This window comes from Enhydra lutris, unplaced genomic scaffold, assembly GCF_002288905.1.
Source record: "Enhydra lutris kenyoni isolate GAN:26980312 unplaced genomic scaffold, ASM228890v2 scaffoldscaffold50, whole genome shotgun sequence".
NCBI classification, from domain to species: Eukaryota; Metazoa; Chordata; class Mammalia; order Carnivora; family Mustelidae; genus Enhydra; species Enhydra lutris.
In genome coordinates this window covers 4553517-4577511 of record NW_019154134.1, presented here as the reverse complement: position 1 = coordinate 4577511, position 23995 = coordinate 4553517, and the positions used below count along the sequence as shown (strand labels likewise).

General features: G+C 36.4%; 1 protein-coding gene across 4 annotated transcripts in view; it reads right to left on the bottom strand.

The window, feature by feature from the left end:
• LOC111156861 (transcription elongation regulator 1) overlaps nt 1-23995 on the bottom strand; it is a 64156-nt gene that overhangs the window by 22638 nt on the left and 17523 nt on the right. For 2 of the 4 annotated variants that reach the window (XM_022517963.1, XM_022517964.1), the window contains 8 exons: nt 20112-20312; nt 19282-19394; nt 18419-18507; nt 10512-10672; nt 8662-8718; nt 8227-8293; nt 5595-5730; nt 4703-4792 (listed from right to left, as the gene is read on the bottom strand). In XM_022517963.1, the coding sequence (XP_022373671.1) occupies nt 4703-4792; nt 5595-5730; nt 8227-8293; nt 8662-8718; nt 10512-10672; nt 18419-18507; nt 19282-19394; nt 20112-20312 (914 nt within the window). Of the gene's footprint in view, nt 1-4702; nt 4793-5594; nt 5731-7089; nt 7141-8226; nt 8294-8661; nt 8719-10511; nt 10673-18418; nt 18508-19281; nt 19395-20111; nt 20313-21471; nt 21535-23995 lie in introns of all 4 variants that reach the window. The other 2 variants (XM_022517961.1, XM_022517962.1) reach the window with 2 other exon arrangements.

The following is a 23995-nucleotide window of genomic DNA, read 5'->3' as shown; positions in this document are numbered from 1 at the left end:
GGGGGCAGGTGAAATGGGTGATGGGGATTAAGGAAGGCACTTGTTGGAATAAGCACCAGATACTGTAAGGAAGTGCTGAATCACTAGATTGTGTACCAGAAACTAACATTACACCATATGCTAACTAACTGGAATTTAAATAAAAATGAAAAGAAAAAGAAAAAATACGTATTTGGTCTTCATCCGGTCTTCATCCCGGCTCTTGGCCTGAGTTCCTAAAACCCTTATAATTTCCTAAATGATAAGGGCGACAGAGACACCCTACTGTTGTACCTGGCTCTTGCCTTGTAGCTTTGATATAGATAAAGGTGAAAAGAACAATTTTGTTATTCGTAAAAAGGCCCTTTCACCTGTACCTAAACTAGCATGAGTGAAGTGATTTCTGGAAAGCTTCCAGATAACCACAGGATGGCAGAGAATCACCAGTGGAACCCACCATGTCATTAGAGCTTTGGAACTTTCAAGGGCTGCGACTGAGTCTAATCACCAATGATCAATGACTTAGGTCAGTCATGCCTAGGTCGTGCTGCCTCCATAAATATGGTAACCAAAGGGATTCAGAGAGCTATTGGCTTGGTGAACACTTCCATGTCCCAGGAGAATGGCACACTCCCAACTCTGTAGAGAGAAGCTCCAGAACCTAGGACCCTTCCAGATCTCACCCTACCTACATCATCTGCTATTCATCTGTATCCTTTATCATATCCTTTCTTATAAACCACTAAACATAAGTGTTTTCCAGAGTTCTATGAGCCACTATAGCAAATTATTAAACCTGAGGAGGGTACTATGGTAATCCCTGATTTGTAGCCAAACTCAACAAAAGGGTGCAGAACGTGGGAACCTACTACTGGTGACTGGCATTCGAGGAGAGGGCAGGTCTTGCGGGACTGAGCCCTTAATTTGTGGGATTGGATCCTGACTCCATGCAGACAATGTCAGAATTCAATCTAATGGTAGGTCAGCCAGCTACTGTCAGAGAACTGACCGATGTGGAAAAATACCCACACATTTTTGATGTCCAAGTATTCAATCTGTAGAGGAATAGTTTTTCCTTTTCAAAAGATCTCCATTATTTGATTCTCACTTCAATTTAATTCAATTTATAATTTGATACTGACTCAGTAAACAGTGGCCAAGACGGCCAGTTGACAGTCAGTAACTATCCTGGTAATAATGCCTTACCATATTATAACATTATCAGTCTTAAAAAGCTCTCAATACCACATACTACATTAAAATGTTTATTTTTGAAATAAGGTAATAGATGATTTTAAAGTGTTAGCATAACTAGTCTCGACATTAGAGCCTAAAATCCTGCATGGACATGGTCTGATTCTGCTGAAAAATGTTATTCACTTTAAAACCTGTCAAAACAAAAACCAAATGTAACAAAAATATTTGACTCCTTAAGTGATCTTTTATAAAAAAAAAAAAGATTATATAATGAAAATCTCAAGTTAAAACTTATGGTTACAATTATATAAAATACTTATTTTATAATGAGGTAAGATATACATAAAACTACAGATAACTAGGGACGCCTGGGTGGCTCAGTTGGTTAAGCAGCTGCCTTCGGCTCAGGTCATGATCCCAGCGTCCTGGGATCGAGTCCCACATCGGGCTCCTTGCTCATCAGGGAGCCTGCTTCTCCCTCTGCCTCTGCCTGCCATTCTGTCTGCCTGTGCTTGCTCTCTCTCCCTCTCTCTCTCTCTGACAAATAATTAAATAAAATCTTTAAAAAAAAAACAAAAAACTACAGATAACTAGAAAAGCACAGAAGTGAAAGAGATGTACTTTTGGATTACAAGACGATCAATGAAATTCTTAATTTTTTTTTTTAAGATTTTTATTTATTTATTTGATAGACAGAGATCACTAGCAGGCAGAGAGGCAGGCAGAGAGAGAGGGGTTAAGCAGGCTCCCCAGGGAGCAGAGAGCCCGATGCGGGGCTTGATCCCAGGACCCTGGGATCATGACCTGAGCCGAAGGCAGAGGCTTTAGCCCACTGAGCCACCCAGGCGCCCCGAAATTCTTAGTTTTTTAAAAATCAAAACACAGGGGCGCCTGGGTGGCTCAGTGGGTTAAAGCCTCTGCCTTCGGCTCAGGTCATGATCTCAGGGTCCTGGGATCAAGCCCCACATCGGGCTCTCTGCTTGGCAGGGAGCCTGCTTCCTCCTCTCTCTCTGCCTGCCTCTCTGCCTGCTTGTGATCTCTGTCTGTCAAATAAATAAATAAAATCTTAAAAAAAAAAATCAAAACACAAATTTCAAAAATGAAGTTACAAAGTACACATATGTAACTAGCACTTAATTGATTTCTCCTTGATTTTATACTCTTATGCAAAAAATAAAACTAAGTACTGAAAAAGTACATGGATTAATGCCAAATTAATTAATGTCAGCTTACCCTTTCATTTCTTACACTCCAGTTGTTAAGAATTCTACTCAAATTAAGTACAGTTTTTATTTAAATAAAATAATGCTTGACAGTTTTTCTCTTTTTAACTATTACTCTTAACAGGAGGTAACACCATCACCTTACAAAATGCCTCCTAAATTGGGATTTAGGAGAACTTTAGCTCTCAATATATACCTGTAATTTAACTCAGTAAGAAACTGTAACACTCATAATGAAGAGAAAGTCAAAAAAATTTTTAAGTAAACCTCCAGAGATATGCAGGTTAAACACTGTTCCAGGCATTACACATATAGCAATGAACAAAACAAAGTTCCAGCACTCAGAATTTATATTCTACAGTAGGAGACAGAATATAATCTAATTTTAGATAATCAGAGCTAGGAGTGCTATAAAGGAAAGAAGGCAAAGAGATACACTGATCCAAAGGCACTTGCACATGCACCTGAATAAAATGATAGAGCATATACAGATATCTGAGGGAAAAACATTCCAGGCAGAGAAAAAAGCAAGTACCAGAATGTGCCTAACTTATTCAAGGAGTAACAAAGGAAGTGTGGCTAGAATGAATGGATCTAAGAAAAGAGCTTCAAGAAGTATGTAGTTAAAAGAGTGTAAGCAGAATCTTACAAGCCGTGATAAAGAATTTCAATTTTATCCTAAATGAAATGGGAAGCACTGGACATTTTTTAAGGAAAGGAATAGTAACAATGCCTTAATCTGTCAGTTACACTTTAAAATTAGTGTGGCTGCTGGGTGGGAAAAGAACCTGACTACAGAAAAAGCAAGAATGGAAGGAAGCAAAGAGATCAGTCAGAGGCTACACAGATGCTGAGAAATGGTCACAGTGCCTTGAAATACAGTGGCAGTGGGGGAAACGGTGACTAAGAAGTTGTATTTACAAGCTTTTAGAGGTAGATTTTACTGACAGACTTGAAATGTGCAAGGGGGAGAAGTAAAGAATCAAGGCTGATTTGTACTTTTTGATAGGGCCATCAACCCACCTGAGAATGAGACCATCACACGGTTTAAAACAAAAACAAAAAACCCTACTATGCTTGAAATGCAGATGTAAATATATCTGAAAGTCATGCTTTTCTATTACACATACTAAAATACATGTCTGGCACACTGTTAAATGTCCTCTCTTCCTAAGTTTGTCACGAGACCTACACGCATAATGGCACAAACAGTGTAGAGAATTATTCCAACTGCTAAATTGTCAGTATAAAGGACAGACTACCAAATGAAATCCTGTAGCTCAACGGCCCTATAGCAAGTGGTTCAACATACTCACCATTCTAAAGAGATCAGTGTCAGGGTAGTCCAGGTAATTCAGAAACTATGTAAGTTGCAAGTGTGCAATGCTTTAGAGGAAGAAGCAATCATTGTGAGATATGTATCATTGCGTCATCATGGGAATCAATGGAAACCCAATAAACAGGCAACTCTAATCCATGTTAACTCTAGTTCAGCAAAGACTCTCAAGTGTCCATCAATTCTTTTAGTGTATAACAAAAAGACATTTAAAAGATGCCACTTAAATGTAGGATGTGCAAATGAAACGTAAACATGTCTTTTGAGTGTTGTCTATCTACAATACACACACACATTCACACATATATATTGGCACTAACAGGAAAGTTATAACACCAGTACCCAATCCTGGTCCCATCTGTTGGGAACGAATGTAGGTGTTTCTTTTTCCTTTCAATTCTTTGGTACTTTTCTTTTCTACTCTAAATCTACATCATTTGCCCAGGAAAAAGTAAATTAATGAGCACAGTGAAATGCATTTTGAAAATTTTAGATATAACCTCAGTGTATATGAGACATAAAGAGAAAATGCGCATGAAGCAACAGTGACGTCCACAATAAAGGCAAAACTAACCAAGTCTATTTCTGAGGCAGAAATGTCCATACAGATGATAACCGTGTTCTAAGATTTAAGACTATGTTTTTAAAGCACTCTGGGGGTGCATGGGTGGCTCAGTGGGTTAAAGCCTCTGCCTTCGGCTCAGGTCATGATCCCAAGGTCCTGGGATCGAGCCCCACATCAGGCTCTCTGCTCAGCAGGGAGTCTGCTTCCTCCTCTCTCTCTCTCTGCCTGCCTCTCTGCCTACTTGTGATCTCTGTCTGTCAAATAAATAAATAAAATCTTAAAAAAAAAAAAAAAAAAGCACTTTGTTACAGGGGGAAAAAAGGATGGTATTTTATTCCTTACATTTTAAAATAATGCTGCTAAGGGATATACACTTCTTAAATAATGTTATTTTCCTTTTACCTGTTTTCTCTCTTTAGGATTGAGAAGTAAGTACCGAGGATCAAAAACTATCTTGTGCAACTCCTTCTCCCATGTTGAAAAAGCAGACACCTTTAAAATAAAAATGTATTGCCTCATAATTAAGTTGGCTCTAAAAACATAAAGGTCATATAATTTTCCTTGAAATCTACAGGACATCTGCTTAAAAAGGAGACATAATAAAAACCATACTGAAGTTTCCATCACTAATAAATGACAAGCAGTGGGAGGCTAGCAACAGCAAATTTCCACACTAATTGGCTCTGAACATTTCTATACTATACAGAAGTAACACACACTTAGTCATTAAAATAACCACTACTGTGTGACATTTTAAAAATCAGTACATCAGAAAAAGCCTTGACGATTTGCATTTTGATTTCCTATGCTTGCTCCAATCTTGTGAACAATGTGATTTTAAATTGAACAATTATTCAAATGAATATGTGAATATAACCAAAAGGCTAAAACCCCCTCTCAATTAACTTTATTAATAATATCATAAAGTAGCAGTTCTCCTTTAACCAAAACCATTCTGGAAGTATTAAAGAATCATATATACCTTACCTATCCCACGCAGTCCGCCATTCTGTAATGTTAATACTCTGTTAATACTCACATTACTCACCAAAATGTAATGACCCAATAAATGTTAAATGTTATTTGTATTTAAAAGGACAATAAAATGGCATTTAGTTCAAACATGATAGGATGAGCCAAGAAAAAGGCTGTTTGAGAGAGTATAGTCATTTGACAGGCTTCCCTTATCCCCCCCCACAACATGAGCACTAACCTTAGATTTGACCTTTTAGCAAGACATATTTATATTACTTATACAAAACAGAAATATCTCCCCCAAAGATTGTTTTCTGACCCCTCTCTCTAGCAGCATGTCCTTGAACTGCTTCATTCGGGCCTCCAGAGGGACAATGGCCCTTTCTCGGGCAGCTTTAATTTCAGCTTCCATCGCAGCTTCTTTCTCTGAATCAATGTCTTTATTATCGTCTCTCCTATAAAAAATAAAATACAAGGCATCAACTGACAAAATATTAATAAGGAATCTTACTAAAATCTTCACAGCAATGGAATATTCAAGACTCACTACTGAGCAGCATATTTTTGGCAAAAAAATTATACTGAGGGTTTCAAATGAACTCTAAGGGATAAGCAACTTTCATTGTAATAATAATAAAGTTACAATGAGCTTCTAATGATGTTACAATGGCTATATTGTTGTGCTGTCTCTCTCCCTGATACACAGAATGAACTACCTTACTTTCAAAAACAAAACAAAAAACTAACATTGCAGTAAAATTCTATGTGGTTAGAAACAAACAGCACAAAATATAATTTTTAGTTCTTGAAATGATACAGGAAAAATAGTATTTTCCAAAATGTTTTATATTATAGATGCATAAAATATTTCTTACTCTAATAAAAATTGGTATAAGTCTTAGTAATCTCAAATATTTATTTTGAAAATAAAATGAAAATATCTGTAAACTTGGCCAAGTGGATATGTGAGATATATACCTTACCTACCTGCCATCTTTTTTACTCACTTTCTGGGTGGTAAGTTGAGATTTAAGTTGAAGGACAGGTCCCAGAGAGCAACATAGGCCCAGGAGTAGTTAGATGGAATAAGAACTGTTCACCAATGACTAAACTACTTCTTTCTCCTCCAAAAATGCACCTCAGGGCTAAGGACAACCCTGTTGCTGTTGCTCTCACTCAAGTGAGACTGTAAACATGAAATCGAGTCACCTCTCAAACATCTGTACTACGAAGAAGGCTAGTTCATGTGAATAATCCATAACAGTAAGTAAGTTAGTAATATTCGGGTATATTTTAGCAGATCTTCCTTCTTAAATATGATCTGCTAGGTATAAAAATAAAATTGGTTCATATTGCCTAAACAAACTTAAGGGAATCAGGAAAACAAAACATCATCAATTTCAAAAGCATGCTATACAGGGAAGCGAAGGTAGCCCCGCAGAGTTAAATGGAACTAAGGCTAACTCACAAATACATGTTAAGTGAGAGGTAATTAGCAACTTAGGGAATAAATCAAAAGAAATAGAAGACATAGTCCGTGACCTGCAGGAACTTAGCGAGATAGTCTGTGACCTAAGATATGCACAAAACAAACAGGTAAAAGTAATTTACCAAACAATATACCCTCTTATAATAATTTATTTAAGAACTATTTAAATAGTTAAAAGACATCCAAGAAATATAACTAATGAAAACAAATAACCTTTATAGAATTACACTAAATGGAAATGTCACAATACAAACTATCACTATCTATCTCAATAGAAGAAATAAAGAAAAACTAAGCCAGGAAAAATAGGCTTTTAACTTTGTACCTAAATAGAGAAGCTCGGGCAATCCACATAAAGGACTTCTTTGACATTCTCCTGATAAAAGCAGTTAAAAACCTTACAGAGTTGTCTATAAGAACAAACAATTAAAAACAACCTAAAAGTTTAACATTGTAGGAACATCCAAAATTATGGTTATATAAGCAGAATGAATACAGTCATTTATAATTAAGAAAACAAATGTCTTATTCTACATTTTTTTTTTAAAAAAACACAAAATCGGCTGATTACAACTAATAAAAATATCTACATATTTGGTCAAGAACTAAAAAAGTCAACTGCAAAAATGAAAACAGCTATGTTACTTTCGTTGATTATGAGTGACTCTCTTTAATATCTTAACGTCTTTAACGATGCTCCTAACAATTTTTTAAAAAAGAACCACCCTTCCGGGGGGGTTGTCTTAGTAATTTCTTTGCCATAACGTGGCTGCATTCAATCTGTCCTCTTTAGATAAGGACTACGGTTCATCCAGCTCCTAATAATGTCTTCAAACTTTCCTTTTTGCTGCTAAATAATGGTCCCATTCCTCCCCCACCCAGACACAGATACCCTCTACCCCAGCCTTCCATCCCCCACAATTAGAAACATTCATATTTTACCCAACTGCAAAGCACTGGCCAACCTAATGCTCCTGCTTATGGCAATCTCTTTCTCCCAAAGCATTTTCTAAGCTCACAGGTTCCCTCTTCACCAGGCAGTAATGACACAGACTCAAGAACTAGCTAAGTGACAAGTACATAAAAAGAGAAGTCTGCGTGTATTTACGAAACTTCTGGAATGGTGTCTGTTGGGGTCTACATAAAGAAGGAAATTTGTTTTTTAATAAAATGCAGGCTTAATGAATGTCTGAAAATAATTTATCATCTAATTCCCAAAATGTCACTTGGCTTTATAATACATAATTTAAGTAATCATGTATTCTGCACATCTAGCAATAGAAGGGACACCATGTCTTCATTCTAAAGCAAAGCTTTCTAATATCAGGCTTTAGAGAGCAATCATGACTTCTGTCTCCTAACATACACATTACCTGTTCCAACCACAAACTGACTGGGATCTAATCAACTTTTAAAATAGGTATTATCTACCTGAATTACATGAACTATAATTATTACTTACTTCCGTTTTTTGGCTTTAACAGGTTCATCTTCATTAAGTTCTTCCATTAATTCTTGTTCTTCTTTAACTATAAGATCAAATTTAATTAAACCTTGTCAGAATAAAATTCACCAAGTAAGAATTAAAACATTTAAGTCTGAATCCCTCTTCTAGCCACTACCAGAACACTTGCTTTAATAGTATTAAAAAGTAGCTACAGGAGCTCCTGGGTGGCTCAGTCAGTTAAGTGTCTGCCTTCAGCTCAGGTCACCATTCCAGAGTCCTGGGATGGACCCCCACAATGGGCTCCCTGGTCAGCAGGGAGCCTGCTTCTCCCTCTCCTCCCCACTCATGCTATCTCTGTCCCTGTCTCTCTCTCCCCCAAATAAAAAAATAAAATCTTCAAAACAAAACAAAACAAAAAAACCCAGTAGTTAAAATCCATAGTTTACTTACTTGCACTCATAGAAAATTGCCATTTTTGGATGGACAGCATTGTGGGTGTTGGATGTCCTGGCAAAAACATATCAAATACTATTATGAACAGTTACATGCACATATTACACAATATTTTCTTTTAAAAAGTTATTGTTTAGGGGCGCCTGGGGGGCTCAGTGGGTTAAGCCTCTGCCTTCAGCTCGGGTCACGATCTCAGGGTCCTGGGATCGAGGCCCGTGTCAGGCTCTCTGCTCAGTGGGGAGCCTGCTTCCCCCCCACCCTCTGCCTGCTTCTCTGCCTACTTGTGATCTCTGTCAAATAAATAAATAAAATCTTTTAAAAAAAAGTTACTGTTTACATAAAATACCCATCCCATGATCCTCTCTCCTTTATAAAACACTGAACAATTCTATACTTCCTAAATTAATCTTCCCTTTAAATTTCTAAATCACTTTGAAATGTTTATTCATGAGACATGCATGCATTTATCAAATAACTGTACTGAATATTTGAAAAGAGTCATAAAAACAAAAGCAAATCTCATATCTCCTTGGCATAATTCAACACTAGGATTATAAAGTATCATCAGTATTACAGCTATAAAACAGACACTGCTAAAGGGAAAAAGTGGTACCAAGTAACTTTACCACTAGGCAGACAAAGTTTCAATGATTTGGAAATGACTTACAACCTATAAAGGTTTCTCAATTATTATAAATGACATATATTTGGATTGATTTCATTGGAAGAACCAGGTGATTCATTTATGCTTCTACAGCACATAAGGGATTCTATAAAAACATAATCATGTCAATATGAGGGCAAATTACCAATATAAAATATGCAATAAAAATTATGTAAAAAGGGACGCCTGGGTGGCTCAGTTGGTTAAGCAGCTGCCTTCAGCTCAGGTCATGATCCCAGCGTCCTGGGATCAAGTCCCACATTGGGCTCCTTGCTCATCAGGGAGCCTGCTTCTTCCTCTGCCTCTGCCTGCCATTCTGTCTGCCTGTACTTGCTCTCTCTCCCTCTCTCTCTCTGACAAATAAATAAATAAAATCTTTAAAAAAAAAAAATTATGTAAAAATATCTATGTTCATTATATCTATTGAAATGCTATCTTAACGCAAGGTACCTTAAAAGATAATCTCTTAATAAGGTTTGTCACTATATTGTCAGGAATAAGGCTTTTATTCCCTAAATTTCATTTACTTGAAAAGAGTAAGCTTTGGGGGCGACTAGGTGGCATAGTCAGTTAAGCATCCAATTCTTGATTTCAGTTCAAGTCATGCGATAGAGCCCTGTGTTGGGCTCTGCGCTCATTGGGGAGATTGCTTAGGAGTCCTCTCTCTCTTTGCCCCTCCCACCATCACCCCCCACACACTGCACACACTGTCTCTAACATAAATAAATCTTTAAGAGTAAGCTTTTATAATTTTACAAAATTTTCTCTTTTACAAAAGTAGTGAACAATATTTTAAAATACTCTGTAGAGTTCTGATTATTTCAAAAAATTTATTACTAGTTATAAAAAGTGTTAAGAGGCTCACTGAAGAGTGTTTTAGTATTATTAGTAAGCAGAGAGAAAACCTGAAGCAGAACCAACATAACTTGGACTAAAAATCTTGATAAGGACAATGAGTTAAAAAAAATACATATAAATATTTTACAAAAAAGTAATTGTTCAAACTCTCTAATTTTTAATATCTCTACTACCAAACTCAAACTAGGATAGTGGTCTATTTCCCATTTCTCAAATTTCTTATATTCCTTGGAAACAGCAAGTTTTCCTAAATGGCCTCATATTTTCTGTAAAAGTATTAAAAGAATGACAAAATTAGAGGATAAATTCCTAACTTAAAACTTACTCAGTTTCTTCACTTCTTCCATTCCTTTTTTATGAGGAGGCTCCTGAATAATTTTGTCAACATCTGCCCTTCCAATCAGATCATCAGGTCGGTCCCACATAGAAAGACGGGTGGTAGGATTATAAAAGAAGACCCGCTCATCACCAGTCCAAACGACACACCTACAAATTGATTCAAATTATCAGTTTCTTCTGTTATGGAACATATTTGATAAGTAAGTCTTTTACTGTCATCCTGCCTAAAGGAGAGGTAGAGGGGTAGTGAGGACACCTTGGTACTTAATAGTTACAGAGCCGAATACAATTTCTAGAGGAGAGAGCTGAGTGGCTAAGGTTGGAACAGCAGTTCAACATTTTAACCAAAAGAAAGAAAGAAAACCAAAAGCAAATTCATAATCAGTGGTTAGAGTGCTCAAGAACTTGGTGTAGTTGGCTCAATCTGAGTGTTGCATTTTAACCTATCACAAAGGATAAATTCAATGGCAACAAATAAGGATGCTATTAAACAGTTCTAAAACTAAAGAACAGACCATAGCACCATACCTATTATGTAATACTCCTTAGTATTTCTTACCAAATCAGAATTTTACATACTCAAATGCAACCTGCTATGAAGTCTTTAATATCTTATTATATCTGGTATAAAAATAAGAAATATTGATTGCACTATGACACCAGAGCCCACTAGAGCTCACTGTTCCTGTTCATTACAAGAAATTCAAAACAAAATAGAAAAAACAAGAATGTTAAGGATTGGTACAGTTTTTAAAAAATAAATGTAAGTATGGAAGAAAGTCAGTATTTATAGCACCAACTGTGAGGGTATAAATTTCCCATTTTTCCTCCCTCACACCTCTACCCTAAGGGCCCCCAGTCACACAGTAGCACGGCAGTGGCAGTACAGCCAGTGAAAACTCCCAATAGAAACCAGGTTCTTGTGGCCAGATAATTATAAGTTCATCAACAGTTGCCAAGCCAAGTTGATCTAGATGTTGAAAATAACAGATAAAACCTCTATTTTTGAGATAATCAAAGACTTTATAAAGCAACAATTATAACTAGAGTTCATGAGATGAAGGAAAAAAATCTTGAAATAAATGAAAACACTGTTCTCATTAGAGAAAAAGAAACTATAAAAAAACAAAACCACAAATTTTAGAGATGAAAAACACACAACTAAAGCAAAGGGGAAAAAAAGAGACAAGCCAAGAAACAGACTCTTAACTGGAGAAAGCAAACTGATGGTTACCAGAGGGGAGGTGGGTAGGGGGATCGGGATTAAGGACACTTGTCGTGAGCACCGGTAACGTATGAAGTGCTGTATCACTGTACTGTACACCTGAAACAATATCATACATTAAAATTAAAACATTAGAAAAAAAAATAAACAACTGAAAGTAATTCTTTGGACTGGCTCAAGAACAGAACAGAGATGACAGGGAATGATCAGTGAACTACGAAGTACATCAGTAATTATCCCGCCTAAAGAATAAAGAGAGGGAAAAAAGAATCAATAGGCTTTCAGGAAACCTAAGGGATTACAGCAAAATGCCTTACATAAATGTCACTTATGTAGATGTTTAACTTTACTTGGGAAAAAACCTACCCTAAATTTTCTATGCCAGTTTCTAAAATATGTCACACTACAAACAGGAAAACACTGGACCATGGGTTTCTTACCAGAAACCAGAGAGGCAAGAACAAAGTAAAACTACATCTGTTACGTCCGGGGGCTGGAGGGGTGGGGAGGGGGGATGGGAATGAAATGTTCTAAAATCGAATATGGTAATGGCCGCACAACTCTGTGAATACAAAAATCATGAAGTTGTACACTTCTAATGAGTGAACTGTATGGGATGTGAATCATCTCAACACACTTGTTGGATTTTTCAGAAACAGCTAGACAAAAAAAGTATGTATGATTCTTGACATAACATTCTAGAAAATACAAAGTAATCTTTAATAATAAAAGCAGAAGGCTCCTTAGGGATGGGATTAGAAGAGGGAGGGATAACAAAGGAACACAAGAAAACTTTCAGGGTTATTGGAAATATTTATTTTGATTGTGGAAACGAACTTTAAATATTTCAGCTCCTCGTACTTCAATTTTATTTAAGTAACACACATATACACACACACAAAAATAAGAAAATGGGGCCTCCTGGCTGACTCAATCGGAAAAGCATGCAACTCTTGATCTCAGGTTTCTAAGTTTAAGCCCCACGCTGGTTGTAGATATTACTTGAAAAGAAAATCTTTTTTAAAAAGTGAGAAAATGTATAATGTACTACTAAATCCAAATCATTTGTGGAAATGGGACTAGATGCATTTGTCATGGAATCCAACAAAAAAACAAGGCTCAGTGATCCTAAGAAAAACAAAACACTTCTACTTTTCACCTCTCTTTACAGTTAATTTTACAACGAAGTGTCGGGGCCCTGGGTGGCACAGTCAAGTGTCCAACTCTTGGTTTCAGCTCAGGTCTTGATCTCAGGATGTTGAGATCAAGCCCCACATCCAGCTCTGTGCTCAGCACAGAGTCTGCTTGGGAATCTCCCTCTCCCACTGCTCCTGTTGCTCATGCTCATGTCCATGCATATGCACTCTCTCTCATTCTCAAACAAGTAAATCTTTAAATACATAAATAAATAAAAGCAGGTGTGGGGGGAAACATGTTATATACCACGTTCCATCAGAATAATCCTGAGAGGGGCACAGGGTTGGCTCAGTCGGAAGAGCAAGTGACACTTGATCTTGGCGTTTTGAGTTTTATTTCTAGTAGAGACTAAAAATAAAATCTTACAAAGTCTAAAAAAGGAACAATCCTGGGATACTTAAGCCATCTTGATAGATGTTTAACTTTACGTGAGAAAAAAAACCCTTAATTTTCTATGCTAGTTTCTAAACACTGTTTAATTATTGACAGCAATAACTTTTAAGATAGAGACGCTATTTTACTAATTCATGCTGGCTTCAAAACACCAAAGTGTGCTAATGGACTTCATCAGTACTAACAATAAATGTGGAGTGAGACACTGTCAGAACATTTCAGAAAACAAAAATCACAGACAAAGAATTCTTGTACCAAAAAACTGCCTTGTGCTGGGGCACCTCGGTGGCTCAGTGCACTGAGCATCTCACTCCTGATTTCAGTTCAGTCTCATGATTTCATGCATCATGGATTGAGCCCTACATTGGGCTCCATGCTAAGCAGAGACTGCTTATCCCATTCCCTCTGCTCACCCTCTCTCAAGCTCTAATTAATAAATAAAATTAAAAAAAAAAAAAAAAAACCTGCCCTGTCCTAGTAATATGCATGTACTCATGATAAAATGTTTAGGGATGAAGTGTATTAATATCTGCAGCACTGAGAGATGATAAATAATAATGCAAATAGAGTAAAATCTTACTTGTAGAAGCTAAGTCAATATATGGCGCTCACAGTTCTAGAAACATTCTTCCAATGTTTCTATAGGTTTCAACTTTTTCATAATAATATATTGGAGCAAAAACCTCTGGAAACAAAAACAAAAACCTACAGAAACACAAGAGCTAATTAATTAGTGGCCCTGTGCCACTCTCAGTATATGAAAAAGTGAGCAAAACTTGAAAGATCACTTTTCCTAAGTTAAAACCCAATACAGAGTACATGCAAAGAAAGCGCAGCAAATACAAGCAACTCTCACTGGGCACGCTGCAAGACACCATAAAACTAACTGCAAGCTAAAGCTGTAGGATGCAATCTCAGTAAGCAATGGGAAAAAATATAATTAGTCCATAACCTTTATTTTTTTTTGAAGATTTTATTTATTTGTCAGAGAGAGCACAAGCAGAGGGAGAAGCAGGCTCCCTGCTGAGCAGGGAGACCAATATAAGACTCAATCCCAAGATCCCGGGATCATGACCTGAGCTGAAGGCAGACGCTTAACCGGCTAAGCCAGCAGGCATCCCAGTCCGCAATCTTTAAAAACTTTTGTCAAAACATTAAAAGCTCTCTTAGACCAGAAACTAAAGTTTACTGATCTAAGGAATAAAAAATGCTTCTAATTTTGATCTCTCTTTAAAGAGTCAAACGAATGCTGTGATATGCCAGGAAAAAAAAAATCCCAATATTGGTACAGAAAATATGAAGCTTCATGTTTTGCATTTAGCTTCTTAACTGTAAAGAAACAGTTACTTCAAGAAATTTGGGGTGCCTGGGTGGCTCAGTTGGTTAAGCAACTGCCTTCGGCTCAGGTTGTGATCCTGGAGTCTCAGGATCGAGTCCCACTTCGGGCTCCCAGTTCCAAGGGGAGTCTGCTTCTCCCTCTGACCTTCTCCCCTCTCATGCTCTCACTGTCTCTCTCTCAAATAAATAAATAAAATCTTAAAAAAAAAAAAGAAATTTGAAGATATGAAGAAAGAGTAACAAAAATGTGATTATCCAAATGAAGTGGCACAGCCCGCTTAACTAAGAAATTTGTTGGGTCTTCTTTCTTCTTTTTTCTAAGTAATCTCTACACCAAACATGGGGCTGAAACGTATAATCCCGAGATCTAAAGTCATATGCTCCACCGAATGAGCCAGCCAGGTGCCTTCTGAGTAATTTGTTTTGCTTAAAGTTAGCATTCACCCATTTTAGAAAAAAATTAAAGAATTAAAGTTCTACTGACAATACATTTTTCACTGACCAGAACTTGGAAAATAATTTAAACAAGCAGTTATCTTACATGTATTCAGATGGACTGTAAAAGCACTAGGAACATATAGTTGCACAGGTGGTGGGGGGCAGCCCCTAAGAAATACTTAAATCTAGAAGATATAAATAAAGATCAATACATTTGATCCCATAAAAATACAAAATTTATGTTATGACAAGACATCAAAACAAAAATGAATAGGTAGGGAGAAGTGTAACGTATGTAAAAATCAAAGGGTATTGTTAATAGCATGCATAAGTCTTCTGGGGCACCTAGGTGGCTTGGTAGGTTAAGCATCTAACCTCAGCTCATCAGGGTTGTGGGATCAAGCCCTCCAACAGGCTCCACGCTCAAGAGGAGTCTGCTCATCCCTCTCCCTCTTTCTGCCTCTCCCCACCACCCCAAGCTCTCTATCTCCCTCTCAAATGAATTAAAAAAAAAAAAAAAGTCTAAAAAAAAGTTTCTCCTATCATTAGGAGAAAGACAAAACCATAAAAAAGATGAGGAAAACTGTGAAGGAAACAATCCACAGCCCCAATGAACAGGAAATATCAAATTATACCAGCATTCTGAAAACATGTAACAGGACTCTTTTTCTCAACAGGTTACCAAAGATTTAAATAGACTATGCCACACTGGTAAGAGGGAGAGAAAACTGGCATTCTGAGGCCACTGCTTGGAATATTAACTGGCATAGTTCAGCACCCTTGTCAAAACCTTTCTGAGCTCAACCTACCAGTAGCTACTGAAATATTAAGTAACAGTATCACCTGATTCAATTGATTCACTTGAATCAATCCAACAGAAATACCTGCACATGTTCACAAAGAAATATGTACAAGGATGTCCTAAACAGCAACTTCTGTTAATGCGGGGCGGGGGTTGACAACCTCATCTCATCATCCATTTATAGAAAAACTATGCATTTACAAAAAACTATGCTATCCATCACAAACACATTTATATGTACAAAAATAGCAAAGTTTCTGAGACATTTTTAGTAAAAACCACTGAGGAATACAGTTTTTAAGACACTCTAAGATGCATGCACACCACACATACAACTCTGTACACATGTACACAAAACAAAGGGTCCAGAAGGCATATGTAACCAAACTTTGATTAAAGAGGCTTGGGACAAGTCGAATTAATTTTTTCCTCCAAATAATTCTTTCATATTATATGTTTTTATGGATTCACATTATTCTTTTCTAATAATATCAGATCAATGAAAAAATAACTGAAAGCAGGACACGAAAACTACAGCTATAAAGTATACAGAAAAAGAGGTTTAGAGGGCAATAAAAAAAAAAAGAGACCTGACATGCAAGTAACAAATGTTCCAGAAAAGGAAAAAACAGATAAAGAGAAGCAATAATTAAACAAATTCCAAAAGAAAATTCCACTCATCTGGGGACAGGCTCCAATCTGAAAACTGATGAGGGTCCATGAAGCTTCAGACTAGTGGGGTTTGGAGGTGGTTATCAGCTTTTCATGTACAATACTCAAATTCAGGAACCACAACCTAGGAACATATTCTTTAAATAGACTCTTTCTGCAACTTCGATTTTGGATCCAGGTAAATATTTTGCTTAATTATTTTTTAAAATGAGGCTATGTATCAAGTTGGTGGAATAAAATATACAGAAGACTTACTCTAAAGGCCTTTAAAACACAGTAATTTGACTACAGTCAGCCTGGAGTGACATTCCCTGAACATAAAAGTAACATGGGGAGCGAGGAGGATAATAAAAAAAAATAAATAAAATAAAAAATGTCTTCAGTATCACACTGTTAGTGACAGTGTTGGTACTACAATTCTGTGACTTGTGTGTGAGATAAGCAAATGAGTACTTACATTTATATCACTCAGCAAAAGGATTTTCAGCAGGAAAGGGGATGTTGAATTAAAATAGATGATTAGGTTCAGTAAAAACCTCATAGTAAATCTGAACTGCAAGTAATGATACGAACTCATGATGTATCTTTAAATATGTGCATCTTCAATCTGTTCCTACTAAAGAGGCTTAAAGATGACTTACTCAGCAGTAACAACTATCCCTAGATCCTATAAATGCCACATCTCACAAAAAGCAAAATGGACAAATCTATATCCAAGACAGGAAATGCATGAGAAAGCCAGGAACATCTTTGTCAGAGTAGAAAACAAGGAAGGTATCAAAGACAGGGTTGCAACACAAAACCTCAGGGTCAACCTTAAAAGGCTTCGCCCAGCCCTAGATGCAACAACTGAACTTTAGTAGAGATAGTAACTATAACAGACAGAAGCAAAGAAAATGTATTTAAATCCATGAATTTGTTAATAGTCAAACCAACTCATGATTTTGAAAACCTCCACACCGACATTATGGGCCAAATAACTAACTCCTGCAGGGAGCTCTCCTGTGCCTGGTAGGATGTTTAGGAGCATCTCTGCCCTCTAACAACTAGATGCTACAAGCTATCAATCCCTTCCAAGTTAGGGCAACCAAAATGTCTTCAGACACTGCCAAACATCCACTTGTGAACTAGTCTTGCCAAAAAGGTCACACATGAACCTGATCAGGGCTCTGCAGAAAATTCAGGAATAGAAGACTGAAACGGTATCACAGGAATGCAACAACACTCAGACTGTGAGTCTCCACATAACAAACATATTTATTTTTTAAATAATAAAAACAGAAAAGAAAAAGCAATGAAAACACAATGAAGGGGATTATAAGACATAAGGAAGAACTCCCTGCAACGTGTGAACTATATATGGATTAAACAGACTGGAGCAGGAACAGGAGAGAACACGGACACAGGGAGAAAGAGAAAAGGAAAACCAAACCAAAGAAGAAAAAGTACACTTAAATAAAAAGACAATTTTACACAGTTCTAAAAATATAATCATGTATGTGGGCATATGTACAAAATTAATTTTTTACATTTCACATTAATTTCCTCTAAAAAGGAGATTCAGGATCTCACAGCAGTTCAAGTCTATAATTATGTACAATAAACATTAATGGACAGTACCATGAAAGGAGAAAGACAATGCAGCAATTAGGTTTTAGGTCTGAACACCCAAAATACAAGAAGTAAGAACCAAAATATGCTTTAGATAAAAAAGTCTACTTGGTGTGTATTTTTTAAAAGCACCTTTTCTTTCTACAAGATAAACCATGGCAATAACTCAGCAAACAAGAACAAATTAAGTCATTTACTTATTGAGCCAAGTACATACCATGGAGTACCAGGAATAGGGGTAGTAGCTACTGGCTTTGCCTTCTGGGCAGCCTTTTCTTCTTCAGTCATCTCCTCCTCTTTGGGCTCCTATGGGAAATGATGTTACTCCCATTTAATTAGGTATTTCAGGTATCACAAAACCATACCTGTATCTTACACAAATCCAAGTTATACTGTGAATACCTCAAAGTGCAACCAACATAGGGTCTGTTACTAGCGTAGTGAGGATCCTGAGTAGGAATTTCTACGAAAAGTTCTAAATCCTTGCTCCCTAGACAGAGCCAAATTCTACAACAGCAGACCCCAGCAACAGCAGATGATCCTAACTTACAGACTCACCAACCATCTGCTGAGGAACAGAAATGGAGAACTTAGGATAGAAAATTAGATGAGACTTCCTCTTTTAAGATTATTTCTTTCTCCTGCTAACTTCCTAACTAGTAAGATATGCCTACCATTAGTCCCTCACTGAATAAAGGAAGCTTCCAAAAAGGAGAGCTCTTTTAGTGCTGTGTAGAGATCATCCCATGCCAGGAGAAGACAGATAAAATAAAACATTCCCCAAATATAAAATTGTACTTATAATTTTTACCATGTGCCAGTCTATAAATCAAAAGACTGGGATTGGGTCAATGCCCTGGTCCAAGGCCCTTTCTTTCCAGGGGCCTTGGTTTACTGTAAGAAGTAAGTTAATGAAACTTTCAAAGGAAAAACGGAATTACAAAGTTCAAAGAACTCTAAAATTTCAGAAATCAGACTGTAGCAATTATCTACAACTGTATCAAATGAGTTTTCAATCACAAGTCAATTGTACCCAACAATTACTGCTGGTTCCCAGGTTAACAGGCCACTGCTCTTTACCTCCTTTATCTCCTTTATTGGCTCTTCTTTAGGGTCCTCCTCCTCCGTCTCCATTGGCAGAGGTTCTTCAGAAGGTTCTTTAATTGGCTCTTTAATCTTCTCCTCTAATTTTTCTATTATAAAGTTAAGACAACGGCACTCAATGGTTTTTGGTGTGATTTTCCAAGAACTTCCAGAGACTAAGTAATTAAGCTATTCCGTTAACTAGCAGTTATTAACCACAAAAATAAAATGTTCTTCTTTCTATCATCAATTTCAATGTAACGTACTAGTCAAGTTAAATACTTGCTCTACCATCAGAACACTTTCACTAGAAAAGAACCACTGCCTGTAGAGGGACACAGTCTTTCAAGTCTCTCTCGTTACTCTTTGTAGCAATGATTCGTTTTGCCCAAAGGGACAAGATACTAAGATACCTGGAAACAGGAACTTGTGATACAGAAAACTGTATGAATTTTCTCCATCTAAGACTCCAAGAGCCTGCATTTCTTTCTTCAGAACACATGCAACACAGACATCTCTTCCCGAGAGCACTGTCAGTGTCAGTAATTACATAGGAGAAGAATTATGAAATTCCTAACAGCATATATATGTGTACAGATGTATAATTTAATTTCTCCAGATGGAAAAACCAAGGACAAACATGTAAGTGGAACTGGCTTTTTAAATATATACACATTTATCAATCTGGTAGAAATAAATAATCCAACAACTACAGGATGAGTAATTCCTTCTAATGTGTTAAAAAGGAAGTAACTCAGAATTTCAAATAGCATTCTATTATATTATCATAGCTTTCACTATGCCTCAACAAGTCATTAAAACTCTACCTTTTTCCTTTAGCTCTTGGGGTTTTTCCCAGGTTGATTCTAAAGTTCTATTATTATAGTAATAGGTCTTTCCATCCGCTGTTTTATATTCAGTCCACTCAGAAACTGCCGTCGCTCCAGCTAAGGTAGCAGGGGAAGCTGCAATAGCAACCTGGGGATGTATCATAGGTACGATAGGAGGGGCCATGCCTGGCAACACACCTAAAAGAAGAATAGTACAAAGTTAGGTCCAAGTATCAAATTGTAAAGCAAAATGAAACTTTAAAATATGAGCTACATCTTTCTATTAAATATTAATAAATGAATGAGCCAGTTGGAACAAAACAACAAATCGTATAAAATGTGATTTAATTACTTAACACTATTTCTCTGGTTTAGTTCTAAGATCTAAATTCAATTAGATTCAGAAATTCAACCCATGAAGTACCTTAAGAACAGCCAAAAATTTGGATCGAAGTAATGATGAAGTCCTAACAATTATAAAAATCATGACACATTCTGTATGTGTGAAGAAAGATATATTTTTATAAAGAATTTATCAAATTCTAATGAAATCAAGACAACAGACATATTTAGTGAGCATATTTCTGAGGCAAAATTATTTTTTAGTTCTAAGGTACCTAAAAGGGTATGAATAAAATTCTCAGTTTTCCAGTAAATGACTGAGTTCATTATCAAATCCACTTTAATACACTAAGTGATTAAGTCAGATGTCCCTGTTAACTCTTTGTCAGTTTAGTCTTTTCCTTAAAAAAAAAAAAAAGCAATTTCTTCTAATTTTTAAAAAGATAAGCCAAGATAATTAATTTTTATAAGACAGCTACATAAGCTGACATTATAGAAATAATTAAGGACCTATGAATCCAAATTGGGGGGAAAAAAACCCTCATATCTTATTTCAGAATTTAAGTTTTGGGTAGCTATCTTCAATAAGTTTCAAATGTAAAGTTATACTATGCACACAAATATTCACACACATATACCCACTAGCATGCAAGCATAATCACATCACTTTACACATGGAAATGATTTTTTTATATTTAACTTAAAAACACATCAAAAATAAAATTAAATGTAATGAATATGAGAATGAAGTTGTTTACACTTATTACAAAAATTAAGATATAAAGTGATCTGACCTTATTTGTTTTTTGTGAACCAAAGAAGCTAATACTACAGGCAATTGGGAAAATTAAGTGTTGGCCAAATATGACAACTGCATTTATACTGCTCATTAAAAAGAAAAATATAAAAAAATCCACTCACTTGGGCAAAAATAAATAAATAAAAGGATAAACAACAACATTCACTACCATGCCAACTTACAGACAAAACAAACTAAGATGGTTTTAAAAATTACCGGTCTTGGTGGTAGCGACTGTCTTTACATACGGGCAGCTGACTATTTGCATCATTGCTACACCTGTAAAATGGATAAGCAAGCATACGTTGGAAAGCTGCCATGGTATGTCGGCTACCACTGGGATTCAGGGAAGTAATTTACCACTACAATTTAGAATGCTATTCCCATTGAAAAAGACCAGGAATGGAGTAGAATTTCTTTTTGTCTGACATTTTGTGGGAAGTGGCGCCAAATCCACTGATAACTAATTCTAAATTATAGCATCAATTACCTTTTTATCAAACCAGCTCTGATAATATTTGAAGGAGACTCGAGAGTTTAAATTCAATGAAGGAAGCCCCTTCATTACATATATATAACAAGTTCTCATGTGGGACATTTTCCCACAGGACATCAAACCCATGCTGCTGTTGCTTAGATACCAGTGTAAGGCAGATGCAGCATGACACTGACGAGACACTTTCTCTGTGCTGCTGCTAAGTGGGAACTACATGCAGAAGCTGAGGCATGGGGCATAACCATGCAGAAGGAGAAAAAGAATAAAATAGGACAAAGAGGGATACGAGAGAAAGGAAGAAAATAAGGTATGGGATGGATTCAAATATTCCAATGCAAATAATATTTTAAATAAAAGGGCAGAGATGAAAAGAAGGGTAGCACTCAACTAATGACAAAATATTCATGTTTAGGACCTGCTCTAAGGAATGTCACAGGCTTGAAACAGTGTGGAAGCAGGCTAACATATGAAGAAAAATACTGCCCCTATAGTAGCACTAATGACTACATGGGCTGATTGCTCAGAAACCTCTATTATTTAAGCCAACTAAAGAAGCAGCACTTTTATCAAAGAATGGAAATTACGTACAGTTCTTAGAAGAATGAAGACTCATCATGATGCATTACAATGGTGATAAAAAGGGAATGAAAGGAAAAGCTGGAAAACTAAGACTGATTAATTGAAGAAATCCAAAATTAAGTGTGAATTGGAAAAAATTTTTTAAAGGAAAAGGCTGAAGGCTGAAGGCAGGAAGAAAAGGGGTTGGGGAATTAAGTTTTAATTTCTGTTTTGGCTGAAAAAACTAAACCTAGCTGGGTAACAATGAAAATTTAAAATCATATTCATATTCCCCACTGCAGTATAGGACAAGAAATTTCTCTTGGAGTTAAAAACGGAAATTAAACCCCTGGCTTTGTAAATAATGTACCTAAGTTCACGCACACACACACAAAAATACGGCCAATTTTTTTAAAAAATGCCTTTTATTTCTTATTTACTATTTTAAGTAAAGAATATTAAAGCTAAACTTTCTATTACCTCTGCAACTAAAACAAAAGCACTGGATCAATAAAGCATGCTGAGTTAAGTCATATGTATGCTTCTGTTTTCCCTAATGTTAAAAGAAAGCAATGGAAAAATTCATTTGGTTAAAGAAGTTACACCGCGCATGAGGTTTAAACTAGTATAAATACTGCCATCTGCAGGACCACTGAATCTAGGAAGTTAGCCCTAGAAATTCAATTCTTAGAATACATGAACTTTTTTCTCAATGTTCTCCAAAACCACTCCCCCCAAAAGGTAATTTTAACTATTCAACTTAAACAGAAGAAAATCAAATCTATTCATGTTTAGGCCTAAGTACCATCGTTAAATATGAACTGGGCCAACACAGAGCTCCTACTGACTGACAACAAAGAAACCATACTGAAAGCCCATACGTGTTTCTTCTCATGCTAAAAAGATAAACGTTAAGGTCTTCTTTGAGGCTGATTACATACATAAGACTCACAAAACCGCCACACATTTAAATTTTTAATCTTCTATTTAAAGGGAGCATCTGGGGCACCTGGGTGCCTCAGCCAGTTAAGCAACCAACTCTCAATTTTGGCTCAGGTCATTATCACTGGGTCTTGAGATCAACCCACGTGTGGGGCACCATACTCAGCAGGGAGTCTGCTTGAGGATTTTCTATCTGCCTCTCCCTCTGCCCTTCCCTCTGCTCGTGCTGGCTCTTGTTCTCTCTCTCAAATAAATACATTTAAAATTAAGAAAAAATCTAAAGGGAGCATCTGTTCAATTTTCCTGTAACTTTATTCTCAAATTATGTTCTACTAGGAAATCAGAAAATTCCATTTAGCATTCTGAATAATTCTGATGCCAACAAGTTTCTTAAAATTCAAAGTAAGATTTTATAGTCTTAGAAATCCTATAATTCCAATCCAATTTACTATTCCCAATTCCAACTCTAATTTCTGTATTGTACCTATAACTCTTCCACTCCTTTCACTCATCTTATTTGATTATCCCTTCTTTAATCATCCTCATTAGAGCCATAGACTGCTTTACAGAGAGAACTTAAAAGCTCCAGGATAAATCACAACCAAATCTTTCCTGTTTACCTTACTGCCAAACTGATAAAAAAAAAACAAAAAGAGATCAATCCCACTGTACATAAAAGATCTGGGGAAGAGAAAAACAAGTCATCATTTCTACACCCCCACCCCGCCCCACTAAAGCACCTTG